The sequence below is a fragment of the Seriola aureovittata genome, chromosome 19 (assembly GCF_021018895.1).
Source record: "Seriola aureovittata isolate HTS-2021-v1 ecotype China chromosome 19, ASM2101889v1, whole genome shotgun sequence".
Taxonomy (NCBI): domain Eukaryota; kingdom Metazoa; phylum Chordata; class Actinopteri; order Carangiformes; family Carangidae; genus Seriola; species Seriola aureovittata.
In genome coordinates this window covers 15,605,003-15,618,629 of record NC_079382.1, presented here as the reverse complement: position 1 = coordinate 15,618,629, position 13,627 = coordinate 15,605,003, and the positions used below count along the sequence as shown (strand labels likewise).

Sequence of the window (13,627 nt, the reverse complement as noted above, 5' to 3'; positions counted from 1 at the left end):
TTTTTTTTTTCTCCAACTTAACAACAAAGAAGTCAGATCATTTAATTATCACCTCTCAGATCAATTTTGAATCAAAGACTGCCAAAGCTTTTACAGAGTTATGACATTTTTACACTAAATAATATATTCTGACATCAGTGTTACAAGAGTATATTAACGTTACCATTCACTGTACCACATATTTAAGTTTACCAAAAAAAGTACTCTTAACTCAGTCTAAGCTGGATTAATGTGAAAAAGGTGATACAGTTCTATAAGTGTAAATAAATACACAGAATTTAGGGAAGTTAATCCTCCATTAACGCCCCTTGACATGTTTCAGTCAACAACTTTTAAAGGAGTGATACAACAAGCAATGAGTGAAAATATCAATAAACCAAATGCTTCTTACCGCTTTAGGCATTTTTCTGTTCTTTTCCTGGCTCTGTGCGAGGAGCTGTTAAATTAAAAAAAGAAGAAGTTTCCAGAGAAGAGACCTGTGCTCCGTGTGGCTGTGCGTCTCGCGGTGTCTTTCTGAAAACAGAAAAAGAGGAGAAACGAGTTTCAGCCACTTCTGAGTTACTTAAACCCGGCGAGAGCAGCTCGGCACTCCTGCAGGCGACAGTCATCAGGATGAATCACCGCGAAAAACCAACAAGCTGACAGCAGGTAGCACAGGAACTTGACCTGACTAACCTTCAAAATAAGAGCACGAGTCTGGTCGAGTCCAATAATTCAGGGTGTCTTCTGTTTTCACAATATCACTTAATATATATCTTAAGTAACTGATTATGTTCTTCCTTTGGGCTAAAGACTTTGGATTTCCTGGAAAAAAGTCAATTGATAATTTTTAGCAAATGATTGTTAGGTAGGTTTAGACAAATTGTACACCATCAATAGTTTTCATTTTTTCTTTTATATCTTTGTTTAACTATTCTTCTAATGAGTATATTTTGTTGTCTTTGTTCTTCGGTGCGGCTTCACTTACATGCACTCAGTGAACACTTTATTAGGAACACCATACTAACAGTGGGTAGGGCCTCCATTTGCTCCCAAACCAGTCTGTTCTTCTTGGCACGCTGTATATATGTATGAATGTGTGCATTCATGCCCATACAAAACCTGTTTTTTGTATGTTCGACATGTACTCAAAACAGAATGAATACACTCAACTTAACTCTGTCATTTATAGTGCAAATTTTCAGAATCAGAATGAGTTGTCGCTCAGTCACAATCGTCCTCAATTTGTTTTGTCTGACCCATACTCAAAAACAAATACAAATACAAAACAAAGAATCAAAGTAAATCCTTACATCTGAGGTGCTCAATATTGCTCAATATTCAGACAGCCTATTACTTTGATTTTAAGGGTGTGTATTACAGCCCAGCCCCTTTGTTGTCTGTTACTTAATGATAGTTTTATTGTGAAATTTGGCACCGGAAAACCCTACATTTTTGTTTCACCTTGACACAATTGAATCATCCAGGCACCAGGCAGGTTAAATATGGTACTCAACATGCCTCACCCACTAGCGATGATAAAGTTATAGTCCCCACCCTGTTCTGTTTTAGCCTTTTCTTTTGACGTCTTCATTTCTAAACAAACGCACACCCCAATTCAGGTTGACGAAAGCCAGTTAATCTGTATCGCTTATTAAATACACAGAAACAGTGTTGAATAAAAATACAGGTAACCATCAACAGTCAATAACACTGTCCACGCACACTGTCACCTTTAGAGGCTGTTACAGTGTAAAAACATGCAACAAAGTGCTGATTGTCAGTGTATATTCCCCGGTAAGGCTGCGTCTATGTTATGAGTGAAGTGAGTACACACCCACAGCGACAGGGAAACGAGTCAAGCCCAGCGAGCGACAAAATCCCACCTTTTGAAGCTTTGGACGACACAGACAGAGGATAAGGATTTCACAAGAACACAAATCGTAAAACTGTTTAAAGATTCAACCTCGAGGTCCTTAATTCAGGCTGTAATAATGTTGCCCTTTGTGCAGGAGCTTCCTCTGTAGCCTACTGCAGTCAGCCACATCCTCACTATAATCCCACAGACACCTGTTGTGAGATTTGTCTCCTTTGTGCAGAGCAGCAGAAAGTGCGCGGAAAAAGTGCGAAAAGTATATTCATATACGTTTATGTAGCACAGCTTGGAGCTCGCTGGGCCGCAAGCTTCGGTCAGTACAACATACATGTGGTCCACTTAGGGAAAGTCTTACCGGAGCTGGTGAGGCTGGGAGACGAGGTGATGATTATACCGCGGTCCCAAGCTCGCAGCCGCAGATTTCCCCTCCCTCTGTTCAGCCAGGCGCAATATGGCGCTCATACATCCAACCGAGCCTGTTCCTGCTGTCGCCGGTAGGCTGGAGGGTTTACAACACAGGGTCCGGGGACCTTTAGGGGGCACTTGAGGGGCTTTACCACAACACCTAAGATAGTTTCATAATTGTGTAGGGGACATTTTAACTGAAGAAGGTCTTTCCCCCACCTACAGCAGGGCTTTTGTAGTTTTGAATCTAGCACCACAACAGCTCTCAAAGGTAAAAAAAAAAAAAAAAAAAAAAGGAAAACAATCAGATATTTATTTGATAATTTTTGGGGGTCCTTAGCATGGAAAATGAAAGTCAAACTTGATAAACTGTACGTTACCATTATTTCCAATATTATGTGTATTAGGGGACAGAACCCAAAACACAACATATCAGGTGGAGGCAGGAATCACAGTTTCTGCCAGGACAATACATAGACACTGGAAAACACCCAAGAATGAAAAGAACAGGCAAACTCCACAATAACTTCACACCAGTATATACCTACCAGGATAAGAGTAAGGCACCAGTTTTGGATCTCTTTTGGACTTATATCACACTCACTGATAGGCCTGTAGTGTGAACGCTGGCTCCTGATAATAATTAGTAAAATAGTAATTAATATACTGTATGCTGCATGAATATTCTTCCTAGTCATTCCTTGTTGATTTTTTAAATGTTGTATTTATTGTTTTAGTTCATACCCCTGATGTTACAGGTACTGTAAGCAACAGGAAATGTCTCACAGTGTGATACAATCTACTGTCATGTACCAAAGACAAAAGTAATAAAAAATTTGAATTAGAAAAAAACAAGGAAAATGAAAGTCAGCTGACCATTCGAAGATGCAACCTATATGAAAACATACTATGGCTATTGTTTCAAGCAAATAAAGGCTATGGCTAATCACTGGTACACAAATCAATCTGTGTTTGATATACATTAATGATAGGCTATACATTAAACATACACATCATGTTTAATGATGTACATGTATTATTTTGTATTTTCTTTCACTTGTATGTATATATTTTTTAAGTTGTTGGTATGAAGGATAAACCCATTACCTATTTGTTTATTTATTTAATATTATTTTAATACTTTTTTTTCTTGTCATTGTGTACTTCATCTAAGAATTTTATTGTTTGAATCCTATCATTATTATTATTATTATTATTATGAGCCTATAATTTTCTGATTTTAACAGACAATGAAACATGAAAAACCATAACATGACATAACATTCAAATTACACATACGATAACACAATAGGTCAGGGATGTAATGTACATATCCTGCTACCTAAGTTAATCATATATCCTATATATTCTACAAGTCTATGAATCACACCTTTGAATATAATTGGGGTTTTTTTGTGTATATTATGTATTTACTTATTTCTTTCAAATCCATTTTGTATGCTGCCGTACTTGCCTGAAAATGATCTGTTAAAAATTTTTTTATTTTATTTGTGTAAGCCACTTGAGCTGAGGAAAGTAAATTAATGTGAATGCAGCTATTTGAGCAATGACTGTTATAATACTGAGTAAATACATTTAAGCCTCATCTATCCGCTGTGTAAAGACTGAGTTGTCACCTTTCCTTTACAGTGGCATCACAGCAGAAACTTTTTTTTTTGTTGTTGCACAGTATTTCACAGGGGAAATGAGCGTCATCCGCCCTTCACTGAACCGAGGAAGCGCCGCCGAGCGAGAGGGGAGGCGTCATAGGTGACCTGACCAATGAGAAGATGGGATTAAAATAGAGCCGTATATATCGGAGGTTAGACCTACTTCTCACCATAATACGAAAGCAAAGAGTGATGTGACAGTCGTGCCTGACACTTTGTACTACTTAACCAGCTATGACGTTTATCATCCTGGCCATTGTCACCACTGCCATCATCATCACAATACCCTCGTTAACTACAATAGTTTTTGAGCCAATTGAAAGGAGAAAATACGTTAAAAATATGGCCAAACCAAACACCAAACAACATTATTAGATGGCTTATTTATCAATTAAAGTAGCCTATACAAAGAACCCCTTATAAAGAATAAGAAATTAAGATGATAAGACAGAAATCAACTTATGTAACCTTGTTTTTTTGTTTGTTTGTTTGGGTTTAGTCAGATATTATAGATGAGTCAGTCAGAGCAATGCAAAATATTCTTGAATTTGCCTGTTAGGGCTCCTGAATGAACTGTTTGTAGAGCAATACCAGATGCAAATAGATAAAGTCACAGGAAAGCACTTTGAATGGTCCTTCAAATATTTAGAGTTCCTAAACACAGTTGCTCACCTGCTGTATAACTGAAATGGTTTTTTAGATAAAACTTTTTTGGTCAGATTTTCTTTGGCTGGTGTTCTGAAAACTTGGTAACAGGCAGGAACTTCCTTCTGATAAGCGGTAAGATGTACAAAGTACTGCATACCTGACAGAAAACAGACTGTTTTGACGGATTATCACAAAACTGAGGCAAATGATAAAGACTCAGAAAACTAAGAATGACTCAAGATATAAAACATGTCCACATTTAATACTATAACCGCACTGCTCTGGTTTGACTATAGCCATGAAATATCTAGCAACTAATAAAAAGTAAAAAAATCACCAAAAGCCTATATAGGCCACAATATGTGATCGAATGTTTCAGAAAAAATATCTCATAATGCCTCATCCATGAAGTGCAGCAAAAACCCAACTGCTTCAAACACTGAAGGAACTGTAAAGGTCAAAGTTCATGGAAAATTTACATAAACTTTTATAAACAGAAATCCTAGATAGGCAACATACGAGAGTGCAAATGTGGAAAATGGATAATACAAAACAGCATTTAAATTTTCAACTATTTTACCAATTTACCACAAATCATGAGTCATAATTCTGATTTCAAGTTTTAAGAGCAAATAACTTGTGATCACAGAATAATCATCATTACGCTGGTGTCAGATGTTCCTTGATGTATCAGGGTCATTGTAATGATTCACCATCAGCTAAATACAGATACACTGGTATCATGTTATCAAAGAAATAACTCATGGTAATTTTGTCAGCAAAAGTTTATTTTTGATAATAGATTAATGTCATCGACTTATCTCAGTGAATTATTACCACTGAGTCTGTCAGTGCTATATGTCAGATTTGTCTGGTTGTGTCTCCAGCTCCTTGAACATCTCCAGTCTCTTCTGGGTGACATCATGGATGACAGCTGAAACAGACAGACAGGATGAAGATGTTTCAGTCACATTCTGCTGTGTGAACAATACTGTATGTCTGACAATGGTGACCTCTGTAATGTATGTAAAGAGCCACTAGATGGTACTCCAACAATGTCTATGACTTGATGACCCCTGGAGGAGGACTCGTGAAATACCTCCTAGTTCTCAAGGATAATAACAGCGGCTAGAACATGTTGGTTAGCTTGAAACAACTTAGAAGAAAGTTATATTTATAGAAATCATGATTGGTTTTTAGAGGGAACTCTCTAGAAGGTACAAATAGATTGGCTTAATCTGTAACATCAGGATCAGATGTTTATATTCTGTGGAGACCCATATCTTGGATTTTGCCATCAGACAATTATGGTTTATGGGTTCTGATGTGGGATCTTGGTGGTGAACAGCACTTGGTTTGTTTAATGCTCAGTGAGAAAAAAAGAACAAACATTTAAAAATACAGATCATTAAATTAGATAAATGTTCAGATTGAACACAGGAGTGCCTTAATTAAAAAATATTATACTATCTTCCCTTACTGTCCAGCATCTCTCTTGCTATGTATCTCTTCTCCAAACTGTTGTTAACCTCATCCATCAGCCATGGGAAGAAATCAGTCTCAATATCTGGAAATCAAACCACAAATATGATAAAAAAAAGTTAAACACCCATATCAAAACTTTCACACACAGAGTATGAATGGGATGATCTATTTGGCTTCTAGTCGCAGGTCACATCAGAGTTTTTGTGGAAGTGGAAATGTCAGCGGAGTGTAGTGATGTCCTCATGTGTCAGAAAGGGGTAGCTGACCTTTCTCCACAGGGTCATAAAAGTAGCCGTGGCTTCTCAGTGAGGTGAAGACTGCAGGTAGAAGATCAGCCAAGTACTGCTGAGTATATGCCCGGGCAGCAATCTTCTCTGCAGTCTCTCTTTCTTTCTTCATCACCTCCTTCTGCTGGGCAATTCTACGCTCCTGAGATCAGAAAAAAAAACTTCTTTTGTTTAAAACAAGATTATGGGTCTATTTTCAGCATAATCTTTTTTTGTGATGTGGTTGATCAGTTCTTCTGATATGACACATTACTACTTCACCCTACGTGCTTTTTATCAAAGATGTTATATTTGCTGTCCGAAATGTTTGGTGTTTGATTCCTTTTTTGAAAAAAGTCTCTAGCATTCAAAAACTATAGCATTTAATGACTGTGACAACAGAAAGTTTGCATAAAAAGAAACCACCTAAAAAAACAGAAGTTAAAGAACACCATAAAAAAAGAAAAAGAAATCATTAGAGGTGGAAATACTGTTTGATTGACAAGTAGCTTCACTAATAGTTACTGAGTAAATAAAGCCCCAAAAACCTGAGTATTTTCTGTTACATAAAATATTATGACGTGATAACCAAAAATCTAATTTTTAAGCTTAATAAGTTAAAAATTAATAAGATTTAATTGCTCAAAAACGTAGCTTATCTGCATCATGAAGACTGAGAGGTTAAAGTTTGATTAGATCTGAATGACGACAGTGTTTCCCTGACAACATAAGAAGAAGAACCTGTCAAATTTCTGAAACTTTTACTGTTAAAATCTGACTGATGCACTTGATATGACCTTTTTCCCCACACAGAGAGAAGTGCTCTCCTCACACCAGAGAGATGAGCACAGAGAAAACACATCAATACAGAAATCTCTCTTGTGAAGTAAGTATTACACTTCTAACCTGGCCAGATAACAGTGTGCTCTCGTAGGGTCACGTCTTGCAGTAAGAAACTAAGGATACGAGTTTTCAGTAGTCTGGTTTCAGACGTCTAAATCATCGCCCACTGGGTTAAGATCGTTCAGCCCTGTCCCAGCTGTTTGTTCAGGACTGATGCATTCATGGCATCACTGGTTTTTCCTGATTTTCACGACCTGGATAAACTTATTCCTATTTTCTATCATTTGCGTACTTTCTCCTCACTGTGGCGTCTCTCCTGCTCCTGAAGTCGGTGCACTTCTGCCAGCTCATTATTTCGGAGCTCTTCGAAAGCCCTCTGCTGGGCCCTCAGACAGGCCAGCTCCTCCTCCTCCATCACCTCCAGCAGAGACTGCTCTATTGTCTTCCCCACCAGGACCTCCAACATCGGCTGCACCTCCCTGTCAAAGTCAAACAACTGCAGAGGATACTAGTTGTTAAAACATAGGGTTTAATTTGATCAAACCTACAAACATTTCCAAGTGACATTTTTGTAGACTCTCTCCTAATCACCCATGTCTTTTAAACACCACAACACTGGGTTTATGTTTACTATAAAATGACCTCTGGTTACCCACCTCTCCCTCCTCTATCTGTGTTTCAGCATCTTTGCCAGATTTAGCAGGTATGAAGAGTGGGGTTGCTGGTTTATCCAGGAAAGCCTCAGTCTGGCATTCAATATCTGTTGCCACTATAACATCACTCAATTCTTCAAGATAAAGATCTGAAAATAAAGTTAAGAGTATTGAGAAAAAGTGCTTCTGGTTTCCAAGAGGTAAAAGTTCTGAAGTTGTCAAGAGAAATGCTTAACCTGTTTGAACATCAATGTGTTTTCTGCCCTGCAGGGCTTCAGGAGTCTTGGGTTTGAGATGCTCTCTGGCACGTCTCCGAGCAATGGCTCTCCTCCTGATCTCCTGTTGTCTGAGTATTTCAGCAGGGTCTGGCTGAGCTGTCTGTCAACGGTGCATGATGAAAAACATTTTTAAGACAAAGTGATGGATACAAGGGCAAACCTGTCAGCAATGAAGCATAGCAAGATGAATGTTTCATACTTACAGTTGGTATGATGTGTTGAGCGTAAGTGTTTCCTCTGACAACGCGACGGTCATACATAATGTTTCCATAATTACTGTGTGTTCTGCATTGTAAAAACAAAAAGAAAAGTCAGCTGATCCTGACACTTGTTAGCCTCGAAGATGAATTGTTTATCCATGATGGGCCAGTATTTGGTAGTGAAATAAGGCAATATTTGAGATATTTTTCAAGAATTTTCCTTCTGTCTGGTGGGCCAAGAAGTACTGAGAATATTTCTTTTAGTAAAAGTAATGATACCACAGTGTAAAAATTTACAATTTAAAGTGAAATTTCCTGCAATCAAGTACAAAAGAATTATCAGGAAATTGTACTTAAAGTAGCAAACTACTGATTATGCAGTCTTATATTATTATATATTGTATGACTCTAATTATGTAGCTGGCTGAGCTGGTGGAGGTAATTTTAACTAACTACTTTAACCACTTTAACTTTAACAGGTTTAATTAACTGTAACAATGTATCATATTCCATTTGTAGCTAAAAGCTTTTGGATAAATATCATGGACTAATAAGTGCCATGAAGTGGAAGTACTCAAGTAAACGATAAGTACCTGGAAAGTGTGCAGTACTTGAGTGAATGTACTCATGAATTTCTCCTAGGGGATAAATAAAGTATCTATCTATCTATCTATCTATCTATCTATCTATCTATCTATCTAGTTACTTTAAATCACCGTAGATATAATATTTCTTCAGAAGGATCATTTGAAATGTTTCCAGCATTTTCTTGCTATTTCACTCCTTGTAGACTACATTACACTGATTTGGATGGGTTAGGTGACTAACTGCCTTAATTACCGCTAACGCAACGGTAGCACCTAGCAAAAACAACATTAGTGCTAACAACACAGGTTTCAGGACGACACATACTGTTCACACGGAGGCTCTCTGTACTTAGAGCGGTTCTCTACTGGTCTGGGGCGACTGGAGAAGGTGTAAGTTCCGTTTGGATCCCTGTGGCTGTGCGAAACAAAAGCCATCTGTCAGAAACGGTCAGAAAACCATCAGACACTGTAGTTGTGATAGTTAACGTTGATGTTTGGTAGCGGACAGGCTACTAAAGCAAACTAGAGGAAGCAACAAGCTGCTGTAGCAACCGTATCTAGGAAGTGTAGGCTAACGGCCCTTACGTCACTTCCTATAAAAACTGGAAATTAAAAGCATTTATTTTTAACTACAACCGTTGAACCGTTAGTACTACTAGTAGTGTGTCCATTACTACTACTATTGCTGCTGCTGCTGCTATTTAAGTGCTACCACTGCCATAAGACCACTAATAGTAATATCAATAATAATACTTTTATCTATTTCTATCTCAAACAAAATCCTTAAGGTCATTTAGTAGCTGTTCTCATACCATCATCATACCATCATATTGCTGTGTTGATGCTCATTTTTATGACTACTTTAAGGACTTCTTGAGCTTCAAAATAGTTACTAAATGGACCTTGTAAAGATACTGTTTTTCTAATGATGTTTCCAAAGTCAAGAATGATTTTTCATTCTCAAAATATACAAACAAATGAATGAATGAATGAATGAACAGATAACACATGAAGAAACTTTTTTAATGTACAAAAACTAGAATGGTCAGCAGACACGGAGTGTAGTTTCACAAGGGTGCTGAAGCTTATTGAAAAAACGTTCACTGTCTGTAGTGTCTTGTTCCGTGTTACAACACAACTGAGAAGTTCTGAGTATTGCTGCAGAGACCACTTCCTGCACAGATAAGTCAAAAGGTGACAACGTTGAACGTGTGCTGTTCTTTGAATGCTCACTTAAACGTAGTGAAACAATGATTTTAAAAACTGATATTCCATTTAGACATTTCTACTGATATTACCATGATTGCAAGACAAGACAAACTGTTATTATGGACTGTGCTGCAGGCCTGACATCGGCTAACACCTTAAACAGCGCTGGATTTGTTTTGCTCACAGGTGACACAGTAATGTGGGTTGCAGGAGGCATTTAGCAGAGGAAAGCTGAAACTCGACTGACGATGATGTTAACCACAAAGAGCATTATCAGCTTTACGAAAAGCCTGAAAGTATCAGAAAAAGAAATCAAGGTACCTGAATTTACACAGAACTGTCTTTGAATGAAAAGGTGACGGCTCTGTGGTCAGAGGGATGGCTGAACTGGCACCTGTGTTTGTTTCCATATCATACATTTTATTCCAAAGACGATTATGCCACCGTTTTGCATGTTGTTTTGTATGTTTCATTTGTTACATAACAGATGGATCTATTTAAACAACCAAACAAATGGTGCTTGTATAACATTTCCATAATAATAAGTTTAATAATAATAAGAATAATAATAACTTAATAACCACTCTCTACTATTACTACTACTACTACTACTGCCATTACTACCTTGATTACCACTATTGGTCCTGCACTACTAATCACTACAATCACTACCAACAGCCAAATATACTACTACCACCACTATGACTACTACTACCATGATGATACTACTATGCCAGTTTTGCATACTAGCATGTCTGCTGTGTTACATAACAGGCAACACTGACACTATTTAAATAGCCAAACAAATGATTATTATATAACATTTCCAGGAAAACTATATTTTATTCATAACGCAAACAGCCAAATATAGCCACAGCTGTAGGAGAGGAGCCTGCTGGAGTTATGCCATGTGCTTCTGATGTTTTTTTAAAAAGAATAATTAATGTCTATTCAGATGAGTGTAGAGGTCTCTGTGTCATAAAGGGTTGGGATGTGCTCTCCTCTCTGCATGTTATATCGTTTATGCTTCAGCTGTCACAAATCATTACTCTTTATTGAAGGGAAAACTGTTCTGCTTGCCACTGTGTTAGCCTCTCCTCATTAGTGTTGACTGCCAGCCATGAGATTATGCAACCAGCAGGGCATGCATCCACACATTCATATTCTTTCAGTACAGTAATGTACTCACTACATCTTCTTTTCTCTTTTTTTTTTTTTGGATTTATTGCAGACTTGTAGCTTTGATTCCCTTTTACACCATCCACAAACTTAATTACTCTACTTATAACAATACATCTAACTTTATGTAAACACAGTGTAGAGGAACACACTTCCACAGCGTGTCGTCACGCTGACTCACTCGCTCAGCCTTTTTAAAACAGCAGGAGGCAACTCACAATTAGGAAGCTGGGTGGTAATGAATGCAGACAGGTAGTCAAGTGGAAAAAGTAGCTTTTAGTGAAGCAGTAATGTACATGTACAGTAAGAGGTAAACAGGTGGTAATAAAAAGCAGTTAGAGAGGAGAGGTTGAGACAGAGGCAATTACTGTAGACAAGAGAAACATACAGTACAGGCAACATAGTAATTTTAAAATGTACAATGGTAATGGGGTGGACACAGTTAGAGGTACAGTTGCACAGTTTAATGCAATCCAATACAACAGGCCTAAATAACTGTCTCTGTGAAGCTTACAATGCTGAGTTTGTGCCGAGACATTCATAAACAATATGAATAACTAATAATAACTCGTATTCATTCAAGTTATCTCACTGAGGTCTGATTCCATCTGTAGATCATATGATGACGACGTAACTATCTCAGTAACAACTGGGCGAACGACATCTGCTGAGGAAGTCCATGAGATCTGGCTGAAAGATTTTGGAAAACCAAGCCTATACTGAAATTGTGATGAGATTTTTTTTTAAAACTTTTTTATAGCCTGAAAGACTATTCCTCCCTCTGTGGGGTAGTAACAATACAGCAAAAGTAAACACATTGAGCAGCTTTTTTTACTATATATTTATATATATAATATATATATATATTATTTCTTGTTATACTACTATTAATATGGAAAAGTACTTATAAAGTATATTTCTAAGTATGATAATATAATAATATAAAGTATTGTTTTAAGACAGACTTGAAAAATATGAACGTTTACTTTTAGCTTTGTGATTTATTTCATTCATTTGGTGCAAAGCACAGCCAGGTATTCAGAATTAAGTTCAGTCAGTGCATGTATAACACGTGTTTCAACCAACAGAGAAGATAATAAGCTTATGAATAAATAACACATTATTCTACGCTCGCACATGCGTCCACGTTATTATATTCAACTCCTATATGATGTCTCCCAATCGTCTGGGTGAACATACTCTCTGCTTTGTTTAAAGAATCCACACCTGACACGTGCATGTACTGTGACATCAGTTCACATTGAGCAGCGCTGATTATTGAAGAGTTTCTCACGGTGAAAACACTGACATGCTCTCGCTCTCATAATTACAGAGTGGTCACAATGAGCTGAGCAGGAACAATGTCGGCAGATGAGAGCTGTACAATGGATGAAAAACAGCTAAAGAGACTCTGTCTGTCAGCTGGCTGGATGTTTGTTGATGACCACAATATACACTGCACATATATGAATGTAAACTCACAATTGTTCTTCAGGTCTCACAGTACAAACTAAGATAGACATTAAAAGTAGAATTCAAATGAAAATATCAAATTATGTTCTTGGAAGCTGCTATTTTTCAGGGATGGTAATGTCAGTCTAATAGTTTTGTCAGTGGGTCCAACACTTTGGTCCAAACGGAAACGCTGCTTCACTTCATACAAGGGTTGCCATGAAGTGTGATACTGATCAGTTTCCAGAGAGTGAATCTCACTAACTCTGGTGATCCCGAGCTACTGTAAAAACTTTGGTGATGGTGAATGTGGTAGACATGACACCTGCTAAACATCAGCAAGTTAAGGCTGTCATTGTGAGCCTGTTAGCATGCTGAGGTTAGCATTTAGCCCAAGGTACTGCTGTGCCAAAGTCCAGCCCATCAGAGCAGCTAGCACGGCTGTAGACTCTCCGTCTTGTTCCCTGTTTTTTCATACCAAACATGTCACCAGTTAATCAAGAAAATAATTAATTAATTATTATACTATTATTATTATTAGTTGCTCCTGTAGTTAAATATAACACACATAACAAAGCATGATAATAAAAATATAGCATTGATGTAAACATAGAAGGTAAATTAAAACAATTAAGAAACTCTCACTTTAAAAAGCATTGTTATCTTTGGTCTCCAAAGTTCTGGCTTCCGCAAGAGTTCACTAATAAATCAGACATTCAAATTTCCTCAGAGTTAAAGTTGCAGATTGGAAATTACCTGCAACACAAACTCCATGTTTGGGCAAAGGTATGTCAACAGATAGATGCAGTAGGTTAGATATGTCACAGATACGAGCTGTTGACTCAAGCTCCTTCAGATCCTGTTGTTTGATAACAGTGTTAACATTTCTTTGCAGAT

The 13,627-nt window shown here is 37.4% G+C and overlaps 2 protein-coding genes across 3 annotated transcripts in view; both read right to left on the bottom strand.

Moving 5' to 3' along the window:
- ezrb (ezrin b) overlaps window positions 1-2,364 on the bottom strand; it is a 30,306-nt gene extending 27,942 nt beyond the window's left edge. The window contains exons 1-2 of one of the 2 annotated variants that reach the window (XM_056404933.1): window positions 2,211-2,364; window positions 392-513 (exon numbers count right to left, since the gene is read on the bottom strand). In XM_056404933.1, the coding sequence (XP_056260908.1) occupies window positions 392-403 (12 nt within the window). In that variant the 5' untranslated portion in view covers window positions 404-513; window positions 2,211-2,364. Of the gene's footprint in view, window positions 1-391; window positions 592-2,210 lie in introns of those variants that run through there. The other variant, XM_056404934.1, reaches the window with a different exon arrangement.
- A 2,981-nt stretch (window positions 2,365-5,345) lies between these two features.
- Window positions 5,346-9,452, bottom strand: rsph3 (radial spoke head 3). Its single transcript, XM_056405633.1, has 8 exons — window positions 9,216-9,452; window positions 8,307-8,388; window positions 8,062-8,203; window positions 7,829-7,974; window positions 7,465-7,668; window positions 6,330-6,492; window positions 6,059-6,145; window positions 5,346-5,512 (listed from the first exon to the last, which is right to left on the bottom strand). The coding sequence occupies exons 1-8, from the start codon at window positions 9,323-9,325 to the stop codon at window positions 5,433-5,435; spliced, it is 1,014 nt and encodes a 337-aa protein (XP_056261608.1). The 5' UTR covers window positions 9,326-9,452; the 3' UTR covers window positions 5,346-5,432.
- Between the last annotated feature and the right edge of the window lie 4,175 nt (window positions 9,453-13,627).